The following is a 27996-nucleotide window of genomic DNA, read 5'->3' on the forward strand; positions in this document are numbered from 1 at the left end:
TGGATTGCTGAATGAATAAAATCTGAATATTCGAATTTAGGGAACACGTAGGTCTTGAAATAGGAACGCATTATGCTGGTTCTGATTCCACATTAAACTGTAAATTCATGTCTCATATAGCCTCGGTGATGGAAAGGAACGCTAAACTCTAAACAACAGATTTTAAAAAAATAGTTATGTGTTATCTTTAACTAGCGAGCGTATTTTTTCTATTGACATAATCTGCTCTGGAAAACAGATATATTGAAATTATAGCTTTGAAAAGCTGTTGGTCTTGTTAAACGGTAAACGCCACTCAGTTATTTTCTTAAATTAAAACTTACCACTATTATCACTTTAAAATTCCAAAGATCTTCTGTTCGAAAATCTTAAATACTCGTATCAATTATGGGACGCATGTCCCCAAGAAGGCTCTTACCAATATTTTCGGGAATATTCATTGTTTTCTCGGAGAAGAAGGATGCTCTATCCCCAATGAGCAAGAGATCTGCAGGAAATATTTGTTAGTATTAAAATGAGAAATGTGCACAAAGGTAAGTGAATACTAAATTTATTGAAGGAGCTTTCTAGTAGAGTATGAATTTACACAACACAATATTCACCTACTAATCGTTATTGATGAACGAGCTGCTTTTGAATGAATCCTAACCATGAGAAAAAGTTGAGTAGTAAACGGTTAGTGTTATCCTTAATCACATTCTAGTTTATGAGGTGTAAGTAGGGCCGACCCTAGGCATTTTGCTGTCCCATGCAATGGCATCATTTGCTCCCTCCTTTCCCCAGAAAAAAAAATCTTAAAAGCCACGATTTGAAGTATGTTATCCTGTCATGAACAACGAAGAGAAGGGAAATGCACTCGCATTCAGAAACGCGTAAATACTACAAATGCAATCTCATTATGTCTGCTTTTTGTTTAAATAATAATCTGTTATGTTAGTGAAAGATAAAGCAAACACTCCTGCAGAGGAAAGATAGTAATATTTCTATAGAATTCAATATCAGGCTTCAATCTCAATATATCAGTTTGCTATATCAGTGCAACTACCTCGTTTATTTGTATTTCTTGATTTTCCTTCTAAATCTGTTTAAAAAAATTAAAAAGAACTTGTTTCCATTTTCAATGATAGGTAATTTATATGTGATAAAGACAAGACGAGCTTTCGTATCAAAACTGACAACTAACTAAACTAAACAGATGTTCGCTACTGTTCGAGAATTGAGTTCTTGTGTTAACAACAATCAAGCAATTCATGCTGGGATTTGTCTGACCATTTGCTTTAGCACTGTAAGTGTCACCTTAAACTAATGTGACCTAAACATGATTTATGAATGTAATATTCAAATAGAAGGTCAGCTTAGACTTTAACTATCATCATCATGAAGTTGGTTTACAAATAGAAATATGTATTTTAAATAATATAGTTGTAACAGATTTTGCCGTTCCCTGCAAATGCACGTGTTGCACACACGGTAGATCCGTCCCTGGGAGTAAGACATAAAACGAGATGTTATATGTTTTGATGATCAATCACACCACAATCGAAAGAAGTTATTATTGACATAAATGAATTATCCCATCCCAAAGATACTCAAAATATTAATGCTTTATATAAAATATTCCCATTTTGTTGCACAATTAAGGTCCAAAAGGACGTGAACTACATAACTAAAATGTATTGTTAATTAGGTTTCAATGGTCAAATGGGTAAAATGAGTCAACTTATTAGAAACTAGAGATAAATAAACATTTATATCTGCTCTCATTTATTAACATTAATTTATTTATTTAATTTGGTTTAACAAAATAACCAGTTGACTAGATTTGTTCTTTCAAGGTTTCTAATACAAAATTAACGATGCATTTCACAAAATAACTACATTTTTACGAAAATACAGTTTCGTTTATCTAATCTTCATTATTATTGCCTTTCCGATATTTGAAGCCATGTTCCATCTTTCATCTGATAGAAATAAGGCACTGGATCAATGATAGGCGGTACATGAGTTTTACTACAGATTTTAAATTCATATTTAGACAACATGGCGACAAGTCCTACTTTTACTTGAAGCAATCCAAGTCTAATACCTGAAAAAACAAAAAACGCAAACGAAGATAATAGAAGAATAATAATGAGTAATGTTACAAATGAAAGAATAGATTCAAACTTACCTATCTTTTCTTCTCTACCTTTTTGAAGAGACGTACATGAATTAGAATAATTCAGTCTTTAATTTGAGCTCTCAGCAATATTGTATTTCACACACTGTTTTGGAAGTTTACGTTCCTTCTAGTTTTTCATGTACCTAACTGAAAATATTTAGGTACAGTCAAAGAAAATATAAAATATTGTACAATAATTATTTCATGATGTAGGCATAGTATCTATTTAAACAGTTGTGTGGGAGAATATGAACTGAAAATGGTGTTTGAAAAATTAAAGCAACATTTATCACAACGAAGGGAACTGTCTACCAAGCTATTATTTCTTTGACTACCTTTGATAGGAATCTAGAGCCTCTAAGTCTTCGTAAATGTGGCATTGTCTCTAACTTCTATCCCCCTCCCCCCCAAAAAAAAGTTGAACTTGATAATTAAACTAACGTAATAATTATTCAAAGTTAGCATATTTATAATGTGGTATGAGCTCAGATTCAAAGTAAAAAAATAAATAAATCTTACCCACAGATTGGATTTTTGTTCATTGGCAGTTCTTTATGTAGCTTAATTCTTATTGAAAAATATTATATACCATTCAGTAATCCATAACTAATTGTCAATCAATGAGCCCCACTCCAATGATGAGCAATCATTGACTTAATGATATAGTCTTTTAAGTGTGCAAAGATTGAGGAAGCTAATTAATATTAACCTTCCCATTATTTGTTTTATTTCTAAAGAATTTACATAACTTTCTCACCTATACAATATCTTGGTCCTTCGCCAAAGGGTAGGAAAGTACAACTTGGTCTCGCCATCTTGTTCTCAATTTTAAATCTATCTGGATTAAATTTCTCAGGATCTGGATAATATACAGGGTCACGTTGGATGGCATAATGAGGAATGTGGACATCCATACCTTTCGGAATAGTAACATTAGTGCCTGGTATGACATATTCTTTAGTACATTTCCTACTAAGAAATCCAATGGGCGGATGTTTCCGAAGAGCCTCTGTAGAAAAGAAATTGTAAGATAGTTTTGTTTTGCAGAACAAGAATTAATATAGTCATTACATTTATTCACTACAAGATGTAACAAATGAAACTTCAAATAGTCTGGTATTTCCTTGTAATATGAAAGAAATATTACCAGAACGTGCTTTGCTTCTAATAAAGTCAATTAATTAACAATCTCTGAATAAATAGATAAATGTTTTACATATGTATGTATAATGATGGAAACACGCATTAGACTATCCTGTATATTTGTTCATTCAAATGGAATGAACACTAGAAAATATGTTTTTAGAGAACAGGCCAAACTACGTAGGTTATTTTACTAGTAATTGAGGGTCATCGGATAACAGGGCGAGTGAAGTTGTGTTTGAATCACAATCTGTACATAAACTACAAAGATTACGGTGACAAACACCTATTTTTACAATTAAATAACTTCAAGCATAGCCGCATAGCGGGACTGTGAGAAGTCGTGTGACTCTTAATCAGAATTGCAGCTCGCGTGAAACATAACATGTCAGTTATTCGTTAGTAGTGTATGCGGTTGAAGGCAAATGGTCATCACAGCAGATGTACCTTCCAGTGACGCACCGGAGAGTACCTGGACAAGAAATTTTGAGCCATTCTAAGTAAAGGATAGCGACCGCCATTGTAATACGAGCTTCCGTGATACTGTGAGAGCGAGCGAACATTAAACGACCAGAGGCCTACATTCCAGCGTTTGTCTTAAATAATCACGTCCATGTTCCTAGCACTTATTCATTTCCGAGAACATCTTCACTGGTGTTAGGAGAGACTACAGTTGTGAAGAGAATGGAGGGGGGAGGGGATACCAACTATGAAAATCGTTTTCGTCTTGACACAGTGACTTCCATATGTGTATCGATAAACATATAGGTAGCCAGGAAAATACAACATATGTTTGCACTTGCCGTACAGAATCTTCACCTAGTATGCTGATATGAACGGAAATAGATACATATCTTACTATTGTGTGTTCTTCTTTCAGAAAGAATGAAAGTGTATCGTATATTCGTAGTGACAATACTGTCCCGATCTTATCTGAATATTTTGCTGGAATTCATCTTCTACCAGAATAACACGCATCACCACCATATTGTTATGAAAATTCAATGTGTTTTACTTAGTATGCCCGCTACCCTGGTTTGCTAAGATCTCCAGACCTAAACCATATTGAGCACGTATGAGACAGTGAGACGGCGCCGCAAGGGTTACCAGTCCATGCCAATGAATGATTTCCTAAATAACCTAAGATAATTATGGAGCTTGGGACAAAATATTTCAGAAATTAAGCATGAATACGAACAACTAGTTTTCTGATTAGCTCCTTATATCGCTACTTGGAGTGCTTATATCTGCTATTGGTGTGGATACTGTATGACTTTTAAATGACTACTGTGTTTTATGAAAACTTTGTATAACATTTTCTAAAGAGCCCACAGCAACCATGGTGGGATCTCTACCACTTTTAGCATCTTTATCACCTTCTTTTATGCCAACTTTTGAGTTGAATCAGTAAATTTCTACTGGTTAATTTTAAATGCATTTTCACCAATATATATACGTATCAATTTCTCAGATTGACTACCGTATTAAGTCCAAATTCTGGATGCCAAATCTCATATCAATAGATGAATTCTGGAAGTTATCTGATTTCTCCAGTTAATTCTGTTTTCTTAAATATTTCGTTTGTTATTTGCTTTTTCTCCTTCCCGTCTGATAAAATATCAGCGAAAGAGCTTACAAGAGTGTTTATATTTTTTAATTTTAAGATAACATGTTTAAGCTAATTTCTATTAAATAGCTTGTTCTCAATGGGCATTTATGGATTCTTTTATTTCAACTATACAGATATAATAAACATAATAATACATATTTTCCATTTTTGCAGCATAAATTTAGAATTACAATAGATAATAGAATATTTATGAAAGCTACGAACGACGAAAATAGGTCAGCCATTCCTTTCCAATTTTGTTAGGAATAAACTACGGACTATATTCGTAGCGTGTCTTCTAGGCATATTTAGTGGCACTAATGTGTTATAAACCGAGCCACTAGGGAGCACAGATTTATTTATTTATTTATTTATTGGCTCAGGAAAAGCCAAATTGAACACGTGTCGTATTCACATTTGTACTATTGATTCGAGCAGTTTATATGATGATTACATTTTGGAACTTATTCACAGGAATTCTGGTTCTGATATAATTTTCTAATAAACAGTGAAAGATACTATATATTCAATTTTTAAGATATTTGCATCAATGATTTATCTATTATTTGTTGTTAGTTCCTGTTCAATAAGTTTAAATATAACTAATTTTTTTTTTTTTTTTTTCCGAACAGTATCAACTAAAACAATTTTTAAATGTTAGAATGATTATTGTGAATATAGCAAGTTATCATATATAGAGCAATCTTTGCAATCTTTAGAAAGAGCAATCTTTGTAGTCTGTAAAAACCAATTTAAATAAACTATTTTATGCAAATTTTTGAAAAACACCAAATTTCTTGGAAAATCACGGTACTTTAAAGTCCGTCCGCAAAGAGTTAATATTGCATGTCATATGGTTAATAGATTTACCTTTGCCTTCAGTAGTCGGAAGTGCGATCTGTAGTTGAGGCTTAGTGTTTGTTACTCTAGAAAACATAATCATAGTACCAGAAGTGTAATGGTAAAGATTTTTATGAGTTAACTTTGAAGAGTATGATACATTAATGGAAAAAAATAAGAATATAATTATCATTATTATTAAATATGTGTTAGAGACTACCTGTTGTGTCTTCATGAAATATATAAAATATAGGTAAGGTCAGATTATGTGTTCAACCATTTTAGAGACATTTGAACGTCGTAAGTAGATCTTAGTAAGTACAAAGGTCAAATTTAATTTATTAAGTTGTGACTGCTACTTTATGTAAAATAAAACATGAACAATTGTTCTCATTTATTCTTCAAATTTTAATAGTTTTTCCAATATGTCTTACTTTTAAAACAATTGATTATTTTACTACGAATCTCTGAACCAAATAGCAGCCTAATGTTTCAAATACCGGAATTTTGTATCTTTATGAGAACCAAAAATAAGGCAGGATAGAATTTGGTTATGTTTTAATTATATTAAATAATAATTTTCAGAGTTTTAAAAAAAAGTAAAGTAGATCCTCTTGAATTTAGTTAACCTCAAACATACCTAATTCCTATTCCATTCTAGAATTGGATCTGAATAAAACTATAGTATTTTAAGAGACGAAACATCAGCCTGAACTTTAAACTTCAGACAATTTGTAGAAAGAATCAGTTTAGTTACTAAAAATGTTTCTTTTGCATTGTAGCGAAAATTATATTTTTTCTTAAAAGATTAAGAAAATTGTTTATTCTATATGTAGTATCTTCCACATTTCCCGAAAGTATAATGCTAAAGTTGAAACCTATTACAGCATATTACTTACATTATGATTCCACAGTGAAAGAAAAGCTCATCAAGTTTTTATTTAAATGACGCATTAAGGTTTGCCACCGAACGTTCTCAATAACAAGCAATAATTTTGTTCCGAGTTTCCTAGAAAAAGAAATTCTGCGAACCTATTGAATTAATACAAATTTGGGAACTTTGTAGTGAAAATTTGGCAAAGCTATCAGTATCAAGTGAAAAGAGAGAGAGAGAAATATATATATGAATATATACAGCGAAGTGTGTATCGAGTAATTTTCTTTTCATATTGTGAATTATCAAGAAAACTTTCCTTGTTATCCCTTACAATTTTCACTACAGGGGCCGATCTAAGAAGGTTCCCCAGATTTTTGGGCGAAAAAAGTAATTTAAGCTAGTATTTATATTTTTGAAAGTTTAACTAAACTCATAATATGCCTATCATAGTCTGACTTTTGGCTGCCCGCTTCCAGTTTTTACTTTCTAGATCCGCCACTGTTTCACTGACGATTAATGAAATTTTATATAAAGCGATTTGATCTTCATGCGAATCATTGAATCTGTTGGACAAGATCAGAGAATAAGTGGCTGAAAACATATAGGAAAACTCATAAACAGGATAAAGAAGGTAAAGCCATACTAGTGCTTCTTAAAATAGTATTAAAAATGAATCAATTATCTCTTTTAAATGAGTAATTCATGGAAAATATAGATTTCATTATGAACTAGTCAAAAGATTCACTTTTTTTTTTTGCGTGGAGAGAAGAAAATGTAGTGATTGTGAAGAAGAAAAAAAATGGAATTTGAGATTTCATCATATGTAAACGTTTCACGGTCTATAGACATCTAAACACTGATTTTGAACCAAATTTTAAACCTAAAGTTTCTCTCCTACCTCTTAAAATAGGGGTAGTTTACTGCTGAATGAAAATTAAAACGTATGTGATTTTCTCAAGTATGTGATCTTACTGTGTCATAAACTTACTTATAAAACAATAGACTATGGTACTAATGGATCAAGCTTACCTTGAAAATATAGAGTTGAAAATGTAACAATATCGGACATTCAAAAAAAAAAAAAAAAAAAAAAAAAAAAAAAAAAAAAAGCCATAACAAAATTTGCGACAGAAAACCAGGATTTAAACACTGCATTTAATATGGTTTATGCAGGTATGTAGCCAATGTCAATTAATAAGTGACTCTTTGATTTGTGAGATCATCATCATCATAGGTATTCTGCCTTTATTGGCAGGTCACTTGCCGCAGCTGAGAAGTTTCCATGCTCCACGGTCCTCCGCTAACCTTTTCGTCTTCGCGTATGATCTTTCTGTTTTAATATCATCCATTAATTGTAGTCTCCTTCGCCCCCTCCCTCTCTTTCCCGCTACCATACCCTTTAGGACGTCCCTCATGATACAGTCTCTTCTTAGGCAATGTCCCAACCAGTTTCTCTTCCTCTTCCTAATAATATCTAAAAGTGTTCTTTTCTCATCCACCATTTCTAACACTCTCTCATTCGTTTTCCGCTCGACCCAACTAATTCTTTCCATTCTTCTCCACACCCACATTTCGAAGGCTTCCAGTCGATTTTCATCACCTTTACGTAATGTCCACGTTTCCGCCCCACACAGTACAACACTCCACACGAAGCATTTTATGAGTCTTTTTCCCAACTCTTTATTCAAGATCCCACAAAAGAGACTTTTCTTCCTCCTATAGGCTTCTTTCGCCATTCCTATCCTTGCTTTTATTTCACGTTCGCATTTCATGTCATTACTAAGAATACTACCCAGGTATCGAAAACTATTCACTTGTTCTATATGATTGATAAAGAAGGCTAAAATAAAAAAATGTCTACAAAGCAGACGAAACTGTTTATATTGAAAAAGTGCCAACAAAATTCCTAGTTTCTAAGAATGAAATGAAGGTTTTAAGATAGGTAAATCACGCATCATTGCTATCGTATGCGGAAATATTGCTGGGATACATAGGCCACCTTCGACAACCATAGGGAAGTCTAAAAATTTGCAGTGCTTTAAGGGAATTAAAAAATTGCCGGTCACCTACAAGAACCAGAATTCATGGAGGGATACAAGCATTTTTATGAAACTATATTTATTTCTGAAGTAAAAACCACCAATTTATAACTGATAATTCTGGAAAAGTTTTGTTGTTGGTTGATATTATCTCAAGTCATTCCTCAAACCTTTCACTGGAAAGAGAAAAACGAATTTTTATTTTATTTTATTTTATTTATTTTATATTGTAAAGTTACTTCAGCTTCAACTGATGGATCAGGAGGTCATTGAAAGCTTACAACATTATTACGTAAGAAGATTGCTGGGTATGATTTTAATCGAGGAGAATATGAAAAAGATTTCAGCGAGTATACACAGAAATTGACTTGAAGGATGCTGCATACATGGCAGTAGAAGCTTAGGCTACTGTCAGGGACACAGGGACACTACACTAGCAAAAGCCTGGAGTAAGCTTCTTCCACCAGATGAGACTATCACTGCACTTGAACAGCCACCAAAAGCCAATTTGTATCAGAACTGGCTGGGTTGACTAAAGAATCTTCGAGATTTAAAGAATACGACAAAAGAAAAAGAAAATGCTCGAATGTGATGTCGATGACCAAGGCTATCAAGTACTGACGGACGATGAAATCATTGCCAGTATCATCGATGACGAGAAAGAGCCTAGCGATGACGACTCTGCTGAAAATGACCATCAAATGAGAAAGCTTTTTACTGCCTTGAGACGGCTATGAATGTGTTAGATCAACAAGAAGAACGTGATGCTGTCCAATTACTGTTTTTAAAATATGTGCGAAATAATAATGATAATAAAGTAGCGTCACTTTTGAAGCAAATGAAAATTTTGGACTAGGTCTACTTGAATATTCTACTTTACGTAAGGTATGTTTTGGAGTTAGCTAAGTTACCAGGCTTAACTTACCCTGTACAACTTCATCGAGAATCATCATCCTGTTAATATCGTCGTATGTCCAATTTCCACCATTTCTTCTAATAACATCATCAATTTCAGTTTGTAGAGTTCTTTGAACGTCAGGATTTAGAGCAAGTTCATACAGTGCAAAACTTGTAGTGTTTGATGTGGTTTCATAGCCACCAAGAAAGAATAAATACACTTGAGCAGCTAAATCATCAATATCTAATTCTAAAAAGATAAAACGGTTACATAAAATATTTACAATAACACATAATCTATATACGTTGTATAAAACACTAATAAAAATAAGAAGAATTAACAAGATCTTACATATCTAGGGAACAATACGTATAAGAAAAATGTTCATTACTGACTTGGAAAAACTTGACAAAAATGTTTGTGGTTGTCAATTAATATCAGGTTGTCAAAAAAGCATTGAACCTTTGAAGATCAAAATTGAGAATACATTTATTGCTATATGAATATAACATTATGAAAGCACTAATTTTTGGATAATCTTCTGCCCTTTTGCCGGTAACACCATAATCTCGTCCTTACAGCACTTCTGTGGTTTCTGGTCAAACAACTGTGATACGTGATTTCATAGACCTCTGTTGAAATTAACTTAACAAAATTCGTGGAGTTATGCAAAGACTGAATCAAATTATAGTCCCATGGTGCAAGATTCCGGCTGTATGGTAGATGCATTAAAACCTCCCAGCCAAGTGCTCTCAATTTCTGACGGATCGTTGAAGATGTATGCGGTTTGTCATTGTCAGCCTGGCATACAACACCTTTTTTGTTGACCAGTTCCGGTCATCTGTTCTGAGTTGGTAGGTATACTCGTGCTAATTCGACATTATAATTCCGAATCTATCTTTCTAGCCGATAACAGCAGCTCGTACGCACGATGTTCTTCCAATCCCACCACGCAAAGCATAACCTTCTTGGGTTTTGCTACAGACTGTGAGATTCACCTCGCTTCGATAACTTTTTTTTTTTTTTTGATCAACCGTGATCAACCGCCTCAGAAATGGCTCAAGTTCGTTACATTTAAGTAAACATTCCCAGATAGAAATTCAATCGAGTAAATGTTTTTGAGTCAGATCATATGTCACCCAAACGTCGAGCTACTTTTCGTAGCCAACTTTCTCGAAATAGTTTAACACTGGTTGGTGGTGAATGTTTAGATCGTTGTCGATATCATAACTGCTTACATACTGGTCTTGGTCAGCTTTTACCAGAATATCATCCACTATTTTTGTAATTAGTCATCTATTGGAAAAAGCATCTTCGACATCGAAATTTTCAGAACAAAAGCGACTGAATTATCTTTTGGCTGTTGCTTTTGTTAACTTATCTTGCCCATAAACACATAAACAACACAAATTTCTTCACGGGTCAGCGCACGGAGATTTTCGACAAGTTCATTCATCTTCACGGCGCAATACTTCACGTCTGATTGTAAGAATTCCATAATTTTTTCACGTGTATTAGCTTCAATTATCCTTGTGTAATGGTGTTAGGCTTGACCCGCTGTGACTCATATACCCTGAAATTTGGGACACCAACGCCATCTCGTGCGCAGAAAGTTCAACACTTTTTTGGCTACCTGATACTTATTGTTGTAATGAAAATTCTCAAGAGTAATTTAGTAGAAACTAAGTTTTAAGTATTTAGATACTGCTGAGTATTAAAATATATCTTTTAATTAGAGCCCGGATTTATAAGCAAAAGTTATTCCTTTCCACACTTCGAAAGGTATGCACAAATCTTGTACTTAGTAGCACACACTCGGACAACCAATTGTAACCATGGTTAATAGTATTTCAAATGCTTACACTGGTAGCAAATGATTTTGATTACTTATTTTACCATTTTTAATTAATTTTATTCAAGCATATCACATTGAAAGTGCACATTGCATCTAAACTGCCTTTATTATCACTGATTCTATATTTTCCACTGAACATCCATGACCACTTGCCCATACTATCCAATTTTATAAAATCATTGGAAGCTCGAAATAATTTCTTATAACGTTCATTTTCTGAGATAGAATTTCCAGTAACATTTTCCTCTGAGACTCATGATGTTGCTAAAATTGCATGCGACAAGCTTAGTCAGGCATTATTAAAAATCCTAGTTACAAAACACTGTAAAATATCTGGAAATTTTTAAGCTGAAGAAACAAATGTTGAAGAAAGAATTTACCGAAGAAGAATTATGTTGCTTTTCGCATACCTCTGTGACGTCATGCGACGTTGAAAGAACATTTTTACTGTACAAATCATTTTTCAGTGACAAATGCAGGGCCTTCATACACACACAGACAAACATACACACACAAAATCATAGGTTTTACAAAAATAAACATTTCATTTGATTTTCATGGTTTTTAAAAATTTATTTTATTTTATTTTGATGTTCGTTTTCTCAATTTATCTAGAGCATTTGCATGCTTACTTTATTTTTTCATCGTGCTTATAAATCCGGGCTCTACTTATCGTCCTTCATTTTATTAAATAACAAAAGCTCTTGATCATCATCCAGTTTAAATCAACTTAATATTTTGAATTCTCAAGGAGATGGAATCTTTTGTAGAAAGACAAAAGTGTGCTAAATTAATTAAATTATTCAATGAAAAAAAGCACTGTACATTATTGAAAAAAAAAAGTAATCAAAATTAATTATATTTAGCTTTCTTTGATGAACACATTTGAACTAAGTGAGATCTTCCGCCAGCTGATTGCAGTATTTTTTCCTTTCTTCGCCTTTAAGCTCGAATTGCTTAAATAGTGAAAGTATAGTCACATACCTAAAAAAAGGGGGAGGGGTACGGTGTAAGGATTTTCGCTAAATACTTCATCAGACAGGTAGGGGAAGGCGTAGGAAGAAAAAAGAAAAATTGAAGAGTAAGGAAGTAGATTTACTGATATCATATTTTTAAGTGAGCATTTAGTGTAGAATACATCATCCTGTTTAGATTTCCAGAAGTAATTTTTAAACATAAATAGTATGTTTTTTTTCAGATATTTTACTTAGTTTATACGCTAAAATACTATAGTATATACTAAACATTTTATTTATTTATTTACTTATTTTTTTTATTTTACTTTTTTTTATTTTTTTGCTGTTCTATAATGGTTTGATATCCCTGTACCAAGGCATTTTTGATATTAGTGTTGTTCTATTTCTCGTTTTCACGGATGGTATTTCCACTCGCAAATTGGCTAACGATAACCAACGTTTCCCCTCTATAAACGTTTTTCTTTCGATAGACATTCTTTTTTAAATAAGCCTCTCATAGAGAACATTTTCATGTGAATACAAACTGAACGCTCTTCCGGAAACATAAATGTTCTTCAAAATGAGTGTGCAGATTACGCATATAAAATATGGAAACCCGCTGTTGATATTCTATATATCTTTCTATAAAATGTGTTATTTTTCCTAATAGTTGCTCTTTTTTCTCTACTTTTTTAAGAATGTATTTTTATTTAAAATCAGTTACTAATTACAATTATTTTTCGTCCTCAAACATGACTCAAATATAATTTATATAAGAATAATGCCCATTCTAATCTTTGCTTTGCCAAGAGTTAAAGTTGACCACTATCTATCAAAGGGGTTATTTGGTGGTTACCCGTGACGATTTTAAGCAAAACATGTAGGTAATGTAACTTTCTGTTAAAATGTGTCTTGTTTTGTGGTACTGGCCTTAATTAACGAGGGATGGAAAATCATTATAGCAGTGTACAAAGGCTGAAGTGGGCAATCTTTATTTATTTTTTTTAAATACTAACTTTACGTATTTTTAAGTAGCCAAACCTAACTATCATAACCTATTAAACATAACCTATTAAAATCACATTATTCCTTTTAAAAAATAAAATAAAAGTAATACTGATTTCAATTTTTTTGGGAATTTAAACACGTTACAATACTTTCCTCAATTATGTGTATATAATTTGTAATATACCAATAACATTCCGTAAATATCCAGAAATATTCCGTATTATACCAACAGAGGTACCATGACGTATTTCTTGAACTAAACTAAACAGTGATTAGTATATTATTAAGCATACTAATGTATTCAATTCTTATTACAATAAATAGCATGTAAAAGGAGACCTACTTTTATCTTTAAAAATGTTTATTAAAGAAAAGGCGTTGCGATAACTCAATTACTTCGCGTGGTAAAATAAGGTGGAACATTAAAGATCATGCTTTAAAAGGTCACATTCAGAATGACCAACACTATATTTGAAAGGATTAGTGATACTGGATGCCCATAGTTATATCTTTTGCACGTTGTAATTCTTTATCGTTAAATTGAAGCAATTACCAACAAAGAAATGTTATTTTTCGTGAGCAGTGGTTCAATTTTCAGCTAAATCTCCCCTTTTGTTGCTAAACTCTGCTGATTTTCTGTAATCATTGATCTTTTTTAATGTTAAAACTATTCATCACCAGATAAATTAGTATTATTTTGAATACATTCAAATAATTTACACGTCACTTGGATCCAAGATGTGTTAGATGTTTTCTTATTGAAACCATTGATTTGTAATGTAATTCTTGTTTATGTATGAATTTTAAATAAATCATATATCATGGAAACAGGGAGTCTTAAATATTAAGTTCTATCTTCTCGTTTTTCTAACTTGAAATATCAACGAAGTTTAAACAGTTTATATAACTCTCTTACTATAGTATTTGCAGGTGGTATTTAAAATATATTAAATAACAAGATATTAACAAAACAAAAATTTTATACAGAGGTAACTTCTATAATAATATACAGAGGTTTATTGTCGAACTATTCTTCATTATTGTAGTAAGGAATTCAGGACTGAATTGGACAGGGGCTAACTGGTCAGAGTTGGATCACGTTTCTGAATGTGTTTTCGGGATGTAGAAAGCGTGGTACAACTCTGAATCTGGTGAATCTGAAACCAGATAACATGATGACACTAAAGGAGTATATTTAGAGAATTTCTTCTTGACAGTTCACTTCAGTGGAAATACCTACACATGTGACGGATTCGTATTAATTTTGACTCTAACTTTTATTCCTTTTCCTACTTTATTCCTTCAAAATATGAAGACAATTCTAATGTCGGTTTAGTAAGTCATTGTTTTTTGTAGAAATATTTAAATTATACAGTCAGAGGAATTAGGCCAGTGCTTCATGCCTAAATATCGTAAACATGGCTTTCATTTTATTTCTGTTTTTCCTCCATGTAAATTCATTGACAAAATATTTGAATGAATAAACGAACAAAATATATACTGTTATTAAGTTGCAAGGATTGACACAAATCTATTAGTAGTATCACAAATGCAGTGCCATAATTTTTATAATCAAAGTGTCATATTTTGTGGTTTCTTTAAACAAGAAATTTCAACAGGTTCATTGGAAGAAATGATTTGAGAACAGAGCAGACAGTAAAATTACATCATATATTAATAGTAGTTCCAGGAAATAAAGAATTTTTTTAAAAAATAATTTTCTCAAAAACAAACAAACGATGATTTATCGGTTGAAAATGTCTGAATTTTAATAGTTTATAGAAATATAATAATTGACACTTCTGATCCTTTGAAGTAAAGGAACATTTGTACCTTTTATATTTTGGCCTTTTTCTCCTAGTTCAATATTATCGTTAAGGTACATGGGGATATATACGTACCAAAACTGAATGTCAAGAGACCAAGTTCAAAATTTAACAGTTTTGATCTTTTATGGTCTTATATTCTAAAACAATACTTTATACTAAACAACGTGTTTCAGAACATTCGTTTCTTTATGTACCTAAACAAACAAACAACAAAAAGAACTGATTAGCGATTACGAGATTATCCCAGATTATCAACAATAACCAAAAATAATTCATAATTTAAGAATATTCTTCAATTTGAAATAGTTTACCTTCTTGAAACCCTCCATTTCTGAAATTGTCTTCATCTTCTGGAGAATGCTCATCAGCTTCCACAAATCCTTTGTTCTTTAACTGAATTAACAACTCCATAAAATCATTTCGTAGAATTTTATTCTTCTTCCTATATTCCATTATGTTCTTTACGGTGAAACGGAAAAATTCTGTGTCTTCTACAGATGTAAATCTAACTCTAAATATTTTACACAAGAACGGTAGAAACATTATCATGAACAATTGAGTGGACCGAATGAAATTTGGTGGACCGGATAATCTGTGAGCTATTTGTCGAAGTTTGTCATTGGAATTTTGTAAACAATTACATTCAATTCCGAAAGCACAAGATGAAATCAAATTAATAGTAAAGCTTGCCGCAATTTCATTTACTTCAATCATTTCATTATTTTGAGCAAATGGTCTTAAATAATCTTCTAAGTCTTTTGCGCAAGCCATCAATAATGGGAACATTTTCTTTATTTTTCCACTCGTGAAAGCCGGAGTCAACTTTACTCTCAAATTTCTCCAGCGCTGACCTTTGGACAATACTAAACTTTTCGCATTAAGTGGGTCCAAATTCTCATTAAGTTGAAAGTTATGATCCACAAAATGATCGAAATCTTTAATCAAAATATGTTTTATCAAATTGTTATCTTTCACTACTAGACTTGGTTTCCACATTTCAAATATCCCGATGAATTTCTTCCCAGATTCGTCATTATAGAAATCTTGAAAGAGTTGAGAAGTGTGTTTACGTTGCAAGAAACAATCGAAAAAATTTCCAAAAAAGAACACTGGTTTGACGTATGGAACCCCTTGTCTTTCCCAGTAGCTGTATATGTTTCTCATGTAGAAGTAAATTACACTAATAAGGACCAAAGTTAAAATAATTATATCAAAGATCCATGATCCTGTTATAAAATCCATATTAACACCTTGTGGAAATAATTCTGGAAACAAGAACATAAATAAATAAATAAATTAGTAGATAAGTGACAAAAATAATAATATAAAATAATAATAATAATTGTTACACCCATTAGTAAATATACCAATAAATGTAAATGTAAAAGTTTTGAGGGAGAGGAAAGATGTGAAAGTCCATCACCTCATTGTTTCAGATGAATTTTCTTTATTTTTGTATTTAGTTTTGTAAATTGTCTGTTTCAATTTGCCTTGTAAATGAAAGAAGTACTACGTCCTTTTGGAAGAAGAGTAACGAAAGAAAATACTGTGTTGCCCCTATTTCCGGCGCTATGGAACATGTCTGAATCAGAGTTGTTGTATTTTATCATAAATTGCAAGGTTCTTAAAATAAATACATAAATAACAACTCTCACTAATTACCGAAACGAAATGAATTATATCTTAATTTGAAGGTACTGTAATGCTCTTTAATTTGTATGCAAAAGACGGCTGATAGTTGCTACTGTAAAAAGAAAATTATGATTAGAACATGTCAACAAACGATGTAATCTTGTTAGCAATAGTCAAGAAAACACGAAGTAAAAATATATTATCTGGAAAATTGAAATAAAATTTCTGTTTATTTTTATAATTTCTCTTTATTAGGTTTTAAATTTCAGTCATAATAATTATTCATAAGCATTATATCACAAAAAGTTTTTCCATATCTTGAATGCTTTTCATTGCTTGGAATTTGAAGAGGAATGGTGATCAAGGTAAATATATTCTGTATGTAGCGGACATTGTTCAATAACGTATAAAAACGTTAAACCTACGTCATTTGACATTTTAATATAATTTTTGGTGCTGGTGTAGTTTTGGCGTACTACATTTTAGAATATTGGCAATACAGCTAAACTTCAATACTTTGCATGAAAAGATATATTTTAAGGAACAAATTTTTGCAGCGACATAATTAAATACAAAGTAATACAAGTGTAGGACTACTAGTGTAAAATCATTACAAGTGCTTTACAAAGGCTAAAATAAGTGAGTGCATAAGAAAGATGACTTTATTAAATGCTATTTTCCACCTTCGGTATTTTTCTACACAATGTACAGAACCTTCATTTTATGTTTACAAGTGGAGAGTTACTAATATGAAACCATGACAGCAGTAGCGAAGGGTCGTAAGAGGCCCTGAGGCCGGGCCTACCATTTACTTTCAGAAATTATAATTTATAATTCATTTTCCTTGCACAAAATGTATGATAGTTTTCTAAATTGAAAAAAAAAAAATATATTGTTTGATAAAGAAATCATGGTTAGCACCACTGTTGGGAGGCTAATCGAGCAGTGTCTCAGGCGACAGTAGAACCACCGCCAAGTTACTCAAAAAATCCCGCAAGAGAACGTGTTGGTAATAACCTGCGAAAGAAACCGGCCTCAGCGCTTATCGACTTTCGTTTCTACATAAAGCGCTTCTCTCGAGACCTTCGATTTCGATTCGATATGTCAAACAAATAAAGAGCAAGAAAACGTGCGGATTCTAACGCAACACAAAAGCTGGAACAAGCAATTCTAAAGGTGCTACGCCTATTATCGCAAATTAATTCCCATTTATTCCGTTACGTTGGCGCAAACCTGTAAGAAATCAGACTCGTTGAGTTCATTCGAATTGAGTAGAGAGTATGTGATTTTGAGATATTGTGAGTGACATATTTGCAAAAGTGAATGAGAGGAAATGTCAGTAAGTGGAGAATATGAACATAATATAATTCCTATTAAAGAATCTTCTATGTCAGTGGTATTTTGAAAATTAATGTGTTATTAAGGAACGAAGACCAACTTCTGTGTTGAAAATAGAACAAACAGGAGGGCAAGAGAGTTCTGCATGCATTGGTACAAAAAAAAAAAAAAAAAAAAAAAAAAAAAAAAAAAAAAAAAACGTGGTTGTTGAAATAAATAGCAGCGTCTGAAAAAATATTTAAGTCTGATTCCGTTTTTAAAGAGGAATTAAGTGACACACAAAAAGACTTGATTGATTGCTTGTCATGTGTTTTGAACAATATAATTAAAGACGAAATTTTACAAGCAGATTTTGTTTCAGTACAAGTAGACTAAACAACATATATGTTTCTTGCGAAGTGCAGATGATGTGATAGTCCATCTTCCCCACCCGATTACGCCCAATTAAAACAATTAAATTGCATTACAGCGAATTAAGATCAGTTATGAGTCCCATACGTGAATTTCATTATGAAAATTGAGATCCCGATCGAATAAATGCTGTCGATGGAATACAATTACGTTAAATTTATATGAATTTGTCTTGTGTTTTTGTAGTAAAATATTTAGATCTAATCTGTTATTTATTATTAGTAGTAGTGGTAGTAGCAGTAGTAGAACATGGGTCTACCCTCTTGAAACTATCACCCGTCGCCACTGCATGACAGTTACTATTGAAACTCGTATCATTGCCAAATCCTCTTCTTTTCACTAGCCTCGCTTACGCACATACCCACCATCGCGCCTACTCCCTTCGGAAGTACCCGCGCGCTGCCGCTCAAGTCCACTATTTCCGCATTGCCCTGACTCGGATAGATAGCATTCGTGCTTTTTAGTGGCCAAATAGCACAGGCTAGTTTGTGTTTTTTGTACTGTAGTTTTTTGTGCTACACATCCGGAAGAAGTATTTATACACAAATCGTAATGTAAATTTTCAACAATTACTTCTGGTCGCCACCTTGAATTTTATCTATGCCAAGTGAGATATTTTCATGTTGTCCAGCGGAAACCTTTTAGATAATAATTAGAAGGAAATTAGTGGAAGAATCATAATTTTCCAGCAATTCTTCCTAGTGGTGCGCAAATGTAAGAACACCTAATTTTTTACTCTTCAGAAACTTTTGTTTAGAAAAGAGTCTAAATCTAATACCGGTAACAAACATAAAATAAAACAGTGAACAGGACTCTATACTAAGACAGTAAGATTAATTCTAGAAATGTGTCAAGCAGTAAACAACAACAAATCACGTCCTTAATTACCCTGTACAATACTTGGAACGTTAAAAATTTACCCGTGAAGAATTTTTTCCAACCATGTTAAGTAAGCAACAGAAAATACATGAACTAACATATGATATATATATAAAATAATTGATTCAACTATTGCATGATTAGTTTTCACCTTAATATTTTGATAAAGATGAGAATGGTGTTTAGTTGCAAATTTCTTTCGTGTACTAATGTATTCTGAAATTGAAATCGGGTTTTGCTAGTCCAATTTTTCATAGCGCGTTAAAGCTATATATATATATATATATATATATATATATATATATATATATATATATATATATATATAAGAAACATTCTAACCCTGAAGAAAAACTGAAATTTTATACTTGAAAGGTTCCAACTATATTAACCGTTGTGTACTACCATGGGGTCTTTTGGGACCTCAGAGATGTTTATCATGATACATCTTTTAAACAAGTGAGATTGCAATTCAGTCTTTTCTTGCATTCAATCTCGGGTGCATGCTAAAGATGCTTACTAAAAATTTCAGTTGTCTGTTTGATAGTTCTGCGTAAAGAACGTGATTTAAATGGGGTTCTAGAAGACCCCATAGTCATTCCTGTGTAACAATATTCTTGGTAGTACACAAGGGTTAAAATCCGTTTCAGAATGTAATTTGATGTGTTATTATTTTTAATTTTATGCAAATATTGTCCATCATTTCAAAACATTACTGCAATTTTTCGAAGAATCTTGAATTCTTCTTTGATCTATGAACAGTGTTCATAAATGAAACATGTTTCTTAAAGCTAGTACTATACATGAATGTCTTTAGCACACTCTTGAAAGATAAGTAAAATATTTGTAACTAGACTAAAATTAACCTTCCTGACACTATACACACACCTTGACTACAAGGCTACACACATTAGGCCTACTACCATACGCTAAAAATATTTTATACTTACACTTATTTGTAGAATACGAACACTTAATACTTTTTTCAGTGCAATACCTAAATACTTTGGCAATAATAATAATAATAATAATAATAATAATAATAATAATAATAATAATAATAATAATAATAATAATAATAATAATAATAATAATAATAATAATAATAATAATAATAATAAAGTATTCTGGAACCACTGGGAAATCACTTACTGCAAATATAACAATTTATTTAACAGAAAAACGAATAGCTAAAATTTCGATCTATAATCGTATTTCAGCTAAAAAATAATATCTTAAGGAAAGCAATACGTTGAATGCAATTAGCAATAAATAGTTAGAAACAAGAAAGGAAAACATCAACTAAAATTTGAAGGAGAAAAGCAAATTTTGAGACTCTACATGGCCGAAATTTAGCATCCCTTTTTAGCACCAGGGCTAAATGAGACGGGACCACGGGTGTAAATTGCGGCCCTGTAGACCTCACAATGCGGGAGCCCCAAATCGTAAAAGTGAATTGAGTTGAATAAGTTTTTAATAAAGTAGGTCTATTTATTAAAGGATGCCAGCACCACCTGAAGTAATTTACTAAATATTAATATTGCTAACATTGTATAAATATCATCTCATGGGGACATCGTTTTTTCATCGTTCATTGTTTATCGTTTACTTCCTCAACATATATTTTTAAAGGTTTCATATTGTGATCTTACTGAATTTCATGTGTTGATCATGTTGTCCCCCTGAAATCGGAACGTGTTAATCTTACCGCTTGGGGCAAGATCAGATAAGATCAGAGGTGCTGCTCGATTACATGTTGTTTGCCACAACGTGATTTTGATGTTGTTTGCCACGTTATTGTTCTCTCTGATTTATCTTATATTATAATCGTAAAGATTTAGAGAAAATTAACTCATAAGCTGAGGGTTGCCAGATGACTATATAAACAGAATGCATACAATACAAACGGCCCCAAACACGATTACTGCTTCTATTCCGTAACCATAGTTTTGACTATACATTAGATATTTCTCTCCAAAGGGATTTTAGGAGTGTTTTAGTTTGTTTTCAAAATTTAAATTATATCTGAATGTTCCATTTCGTATTCTCTGACTTTTAGCTATTTTAGTGGATCTATGTTCTTGCTCATTTCACATTATACAGGATTCGATCGCTTATTAATTTATCTTTAAATGAGTTTGTATAGGCTAATTCTATTGAGATATACACCGTGGCTCAGTGATAGAGCGTTCACGTCTTGGGCGCGGGGCCCAGGTTCGATTCCAGCTCGCTTCAAGTGGAATTTGTGATGGACAAACGCTGTGTGCGTGGGTTCTCCCGTTTCCTCCCACTTTATTCATTGTCTTCATTTTTCATCATAACCGTCTTCTTTAGTTTACCCGGCACAGCTGTGGGAAGTAAAACTTAAAGATTTCATTTCGGCTTCTAATGAGAAATACGCAAAGCCCACTTCGCGCAAGCTGGAATCTAACCGGTGACCTCAAGCGCCAGAGCTGAATGCTTTACCACTGAGCCACCTTTGACCCTACACACTTAATAGTTCAGGCGGTCACAAATAGGAAAAGTTACAAAATGTCAACTGTAACACACACACACACACAACATACATACACACACACACACACACACACACACACACACACATATATATATATATATATATATATATATATATATATATATGTTAACTTACGAAGCTCGAAGTTGTTGCCATATAGCCCTTCTGCTATTTGTAACCCGTTACTAATATCCCGCAGCAGGATTTCTATAGACTTAATATAATATAGAGTAGAATTTATCACATGGAAGCATGAAATAAAGTGATAATTATAACTTCACATCATACTTGGTTCATAATCCTAGGCGGTTCCTATAAGAATCCAGAATGCTTTGTAGTGGACAAACACCATGAGCGTTAGTTTTCTCGAGGTTCTTTTGTTTTCCTTCATTTTTTCAATACACAATTCTCATCATCATAACCTTTAGCTTACACGACATAACTGTGGGACATAAAACTAAAATATTTAATTTATTTTTCTTAAATATATAAAATTCAGTTCTTTAATCTCGTAGCATAGCAAAAAAACAAAACATTATGTAACAGGAGGTAATATTAAGAACTCCAATTATATTAATTATATATCAATTATATCAATGAGAAAATGCAATTACATCAATTTACTAAGCTATTTAATATTAATGATGTTTGTGTTCATTTGTTTGGAGCTTAATGTTCTCTTTCAGCAGCGAGTCTAATGAGACCTCTCGTCCCTAAGGCGAGAACACTTACGACTTGATCCAAGGGATTGCAAACAGATATGCCTGGCAACCCTTCCTTTTTATCCAGATGTATGTAAATCTTAACGATAATGAGATCTGATAAGATCGGAATGCAAATACTGTGGCAAAATTGTGGCAAACAACACCAAAGTCGAGTAGTGGCAAACAACACGTCACTGTGCTGCTCGGAGAAAGGAGGGTGGAGTTGACTCGTGCTGGAAGAAACACCTGCTTGATAGGTATGAAGAAAACGAAGAACGATGTACCCCTGAAATCTTAATTATCCCTGACATTATAAATTAGATTTATAAACTGTTCAAGGAGATAGTCTATTCTGCTTTAGAACACGTATGAGTGCAAAAATTAAAAGTTGTATCAATGAGAGATCTGCTTGTTGAAAACATCTGCTTAGCAAGTAGTCTGTCTGACTTAAGTACTTTTTTTCCAGTTGTAATTTAACATCAGCAACTGCAGAGAAGTTTTTTCCAAAACTGAAATTAATCAAAACACTTTAAGGAAATATCATAACTAAGTAGGTTAAGTGCGCTAGCATTGCTAAATATTGGAAATAAAACGTGACGCTAACTAGACCTTGATGGTGTGACGAACAAATTTCTAATCGAAAGAAACGTGTTGAAAAACATTGAATATGTGAAAGCTCTACTAGGTTGGCAAATTTTTTCATCTGGAGAGAGGAAATCGGGTTTCTTAAGTGAAAAACAATTGAAAGACATGTTTGGTTTCGAGAAATCGTTTAAAAACTTTTGATGTTTTAGTACACCTGACATTCTGCACATACATGTATTCTGGTATATATGTATGTCTTCTATATTTGTTTTTCTCTCATACGAAATTACATTATATTTATAATTTTGATTTTTTTTACAATCAAATACAATGTAACACGCTAGTTAACTTCTTTTTATGTCAACTTGCTCCGACCAAGACCTTGTTCTCTGCATTATCTCTTAATTCATTCTATTATACAGTATATCTAATCCAGTCTGACAGGAACACCAAAACAGAAAATTAGACGATAATCTATATGTTTCGTTATATTATTATTATTATTATTATTATTATTATTATTATTATTATTATTATTATTATTATTATTATTATTATTATTATACTTAAGAAAATATTTTATATACATACCAGGAAATAAAAAAGATTATATTGTTGCAGAACGCGCGTAAGATGGACTGTAGAATAGATACAATATTCTTGGAATTGAAGTAGATAAAAAAGATATTTTTGTTGTATTTGTTGGTTGGATACTTTCCAATTGAAATCTGAACCATGACTGCAAATCCTGACATTGAGGCCAGTATCAAAACAGTTTATAATTAATGTAAAAGATAAATGATTATGAATGATCAAACTTTTCTTGTCTTTCTCGTTATATATATGCATTGATGAATTATATTAAATAAAAGAGAAAAAGTTATAATAGACATGGATCGGAAAACATTTTCTTTCAGATTCATAAACCGTCAAAAATAAACAACGTTACGGTTTAAAATGATCTAGCTTAAAAATTACCGCGTATAAGTTAGTATGCGGGTCAATCTAAATAGCCATGTTTCACAACCTTCCGATATCAGTGCAACAATAGGAAGTTAGGTATGAAGAGATACTTTTAAGTACTAGTTTAAGAATAAATTACGATATTTGAGTAAGTACAATTAAATTTTTATTCTGAATTAGGTGGAAATTAGTAAACAGGTAGTTTAGATCATTAGCATATCTAGTTCCAATATCAAAATTCGATTCCATTTATTATTATTATTATTATTATTATTATTATTATTATTATTATTATTATTATTAGTAGTAGTAGTAGTAGTAGTAGTAGTAGTAGTAGTAGTAATAGCAGTAGGAGGAGGAGAATGAGGAGTTCTGCCTGTTATCTGTATCTGGGACTAATGAGTTTTTTTTTTAATTTATGTAGTTTGGGCCTGGATTTTTTTTTCAACGTTTCTCGGTCCTTAACTTCCTCTTTTAATTCCCAATATTTTCTTCTATTTTTTAAATCATCGATCACTTATGTTCTTCTTCTTCCTATTCCTCGCTTTCCTTCCATCTTTCCTTCTGCAGTGGTATGAAGAAGACAATTTCTTCGCGGCTATAAGTGTCCTCTTCTCTCCTATCTGTTTTTTTAAAATCTTGGTTGTTTCTCTCTCTCTCTGTCCATTTTATCTTTTTATCTGATTCCACTTTATTATCAAAAATTTTTCTTACGTTGTGTGAGGTTCTATAACTCTTGAAAAAATATTGGTTGCTACCTGAAAGGGAAAATTAATATAAACCATTTTCTCCAGCAGAGAAATGATTCTATTAATGACATTTACTTGAATATTGTCATTGTAGACATGGGCGTCTCTGGCGGGGGGGACGGGGGGGACGCGTCCCCCCAATATTTTGAAGTGACATAATCTAAAATTCCGCTGATATACTAGCAGTTAGATCATTTCCTTTGATGTCCCCCCCAAATTTTACATGCCAGAGACGCCAATGATTGTAGATAGTACTTAAAAGTGTATTTTTGTACTCATCTTCTTGTGTAAAATTTGTTGCGCTGGTATTGGAGGATTGTGAAACGAGTTAGTTAGATAGAGTGTATACTAATTCCTGTGTTAATCCTCGAATCCTTGTGATAGATCCCATAATTTTCAAGCTAGCCTAGGACGTTTTAAAACGTGACGTTTTGTATTTACGGCGTTTATAACTCAAAAAAAGACGTGTTTATTTGACCATTTGTATGCTTTTAGAGTTTCGCTCTTTCATTTGGTATAACTAGCTTCGTCATTCTATTTGAATAAAAAAGAAGCAACAAGTTAATCTGCTTTTACTGCATATAGTTACTCAGTTGGCAATGCTGCGAGAAAGGAAGTTATAAATGGACGAAACTTCCTCATCATTATTTTCTCTCGTTCTTTTTTTCTTATCCTTCCAATACAATGGCAGATAATAGAATGCAAACGCGTTGCGAGATGATGTCATTTTTATTTATTTAGGGATCGTATAATGTCAAGGGCATCTAATATTTAGGTTAATGGGTGTTTAAGTTTACTTCTGATCGTGAAACTAATTTTGTAGTCAGGGAGAGGAATGGCTTAACATAACAAAAGTATTTTTTCAGCGATGTAGAGAGCAAGTTATTCTAGAGATAGAAAGGAGAAGAATGACTCTTCCATACTAAAAACGAACCAAAAGTCTTTTTAGAAAATGATAGTAATATGCCTAATATCTCATCACACACAAATCTACACACACACACATACATATTATTATAATATTATTTACTTATTTATTTACTTAGTAGAATGCTTGCTTATCATAGTAGAATGCTTATCATAGAATGCTTATCATAGTAGAATGGTTACCATAGTAGAATGCTTGCTTATCATAGTTGAAGTTAGAATCACAGGTTGTAAGAAAAGTACTAGTAAACTATTCGTTAAGAAAACAAAATTGTTTATGTAGCTATGTCTATTTGTTTGACTTTATTTTTATATACCATATGTATACATAATAGTAAAAAAGTAAAATTGTTTAACTTCCTTAGGCTAAAGGCAAGCCCGTATTTCTATATTGTGCGCAACTGTGCTCTAAATTATTCCCCCCCCCCGCCCTCGAAAGCGACTTATTAGAGTTGAATTCACAGTTTTGGGGATCGCTGAGATGAATAGTGACAGATTTAATAGAATTCAAGGTCATACTCCACTCTCCAGGAAGGGGAAGAGGGGGGGGGGTGTTGATATTTTAAAAGTAATCAAAAAAGACAGATATTAGTGTTCAATTCATAGTTTTCGAGGCCGCTGAGTTTAACGGCATCAGTTTTCATATGGTTCAAGTTCATCATCACCCCTTGGAGTAGGGGTAGAAGGGGATAACTTTAAAAATAATCAGATAAGCGGGCTAACTAGTAACTAATATAATTAGAGCGAATGAAACACATGAAGATACTTTCTCGCTCTTGCATGAGACTCAGCGGGTTGCTAGTTCTAAGTTTTACTTTATTTGTGAATTTTAAACAATTAAAAATTTTGCCGCCCCCTAAATTCTACCAGCCTGTGCTCGAGCACAGAATAGCACTTACCTAAATACAGGTCTGGCTAAGGTAGATGGATTATTAATAATAGTGAATGCTTGTGTAATAAAATTTCTTGTGTTGTCCCACCACTAATCGAACTCGAGATTACATGCATTACTAGTATAACGGGTTGACGCACTAAGGAACTCAGCCGAAATAATTGTTCTGGCATTTTACAACAAAACTAAATTTAAATATTCGCTTAGGTCACATGAATCCACTGTTATCCGTTAGAACATTAACAGACTGACGTAATTAAGTTGACTGAGTTGCTAATGTAACCACTCTAGTTATATATTGCACAAAACAGAACTGTAAAGTTCTCTTACATATATACAGGGTGTTTCAAAACAACACCACAACGTTTGGGAGGCGATTCCTGACGCCTATATAAGAAAGAAAGTATAGACCAACCTGGGTGTACAAATGCTTCCTTTCGGAGTTATAGGCTACCGAAAATATGAAAAAATGAATTTTAAAGGTCCATAGCTCCAAAACCATGGGGCCTACCATGGTCGAGTCAACACTTCACTTAGGAACTAGTATTGCACTATCCAAAAATACATTTCTCAGAATCCTAAGTTACTTACGCGACATTTTTTATAGAAGGAATTTGCCTTCAGGCATATAATTTGAAGTACTCACCAACTACCTCTATAAAAATTGTTGCGGAAGTACCACAGGATTCTGAAACATGGATATTTGTACATAGAGCACATACTAGTTCCTAAATGAAGTCTTAACCTGACTGCGGTCGGCTCTATAGTTTTGGAGCTATGAACCTTTAAAGTTCATTTTTTTGTTTCATGTTTTCGGCAGCCTATAACTCCGAAGGGAAGCATTTGTGGACCCAGGTTGGTCTTACTTTTTGTCTTACCTTGGTGTCAGGAATCACCTCCCAAACGTTGTCGCTGTTGTCTTGAAACACCTAGTACATACATAGGATATAGATAACCAGCGATAAAGTCGCTGCTACACGTTAGGATGTAAACTGGTTGACTTCATTAAAATCTTGGCCAAGATAATCGCTCTTGCTATCTATTGCAATAAATAAATAAATAAATAAATAATAAAAAGTCGTTTACATTTATGGGATTTGAACTACAGATAGTGATTAGTGTCGTCATTACCCTCTAAGATGTTAGCAGATTAACTCCGTTAACGAATTCGGCAGAGTTAATT

General features: G+C 32.5%; 1 protein-coding gene across 1 annotated transcript; it reads right to left on the reverse strand.

Annotated features, from left to right (window-relative positions):
- Positions 1-1758: 1758 nt before the first annotated feature.
- On the reverse strand, positions 1759-23972 carry LOC145668555 (cytochrome P450 6k1-like). The gene is made up of 5 exons (XM_081736542.1): positions 23874-23972; positions 15527-16480; positions 9595-9816; positions 2919-3170; positions 1759-2086 (listed from the first exon to the last, which is right to left on the reverse strand). The coding sequence occupies exons 2-5, from the start codon at positions 16455-16457 to the stop codon at positions 1920-1922; spliced, it is 1572 nt and encodes a 523-aa protein (XP_081592668.1). The 5' UTR covers positions 16458-16480; positions 23874-23972; the 3' UTR covers positions 1759-1919.
- Between the last annotated feature and the right edge of the window lie 4024 nt (positions 23973-27996).

The sequence above is a fragment of the Thermobia domestica genome, chromosome 13 (assembly GCF_964235325.1).
Source record: "Thermobia domestica chromosome 13, izTheDome1.hap1.1, whole genome shotgun sequence".
NCBI lineage: Eukaryota > Metazoa > Arthropoda > Insecta > Zygentoma > Lepismatidae > Thermobia > Thermobia domestica.

Excerpts from the sequence above, each read along its gene's own strand:
- LOC145668555 (XM_081736542.1), bottom strand. The coding sequence starts at position 16,457 with ATGGATTTTATAACAGGATCATGGATCTTTGATATAATTATTTTAACT. Across the intron at positions 9,817-15,526 it reads AAATGGAGGGTTTCAAGAAG|AATTAGATATTGATGATTTA; the intron begins GTAAACTATTTC and ends TTATCTTTTTAG. Across the intron at positions 2,087-2,918 it reads AGGACCAAGATATTGTATAG|GTATTAGACTTGGATTGCTT; the intron begins GTGAGAAAGTTA and ends TTGTTTTTTCAG.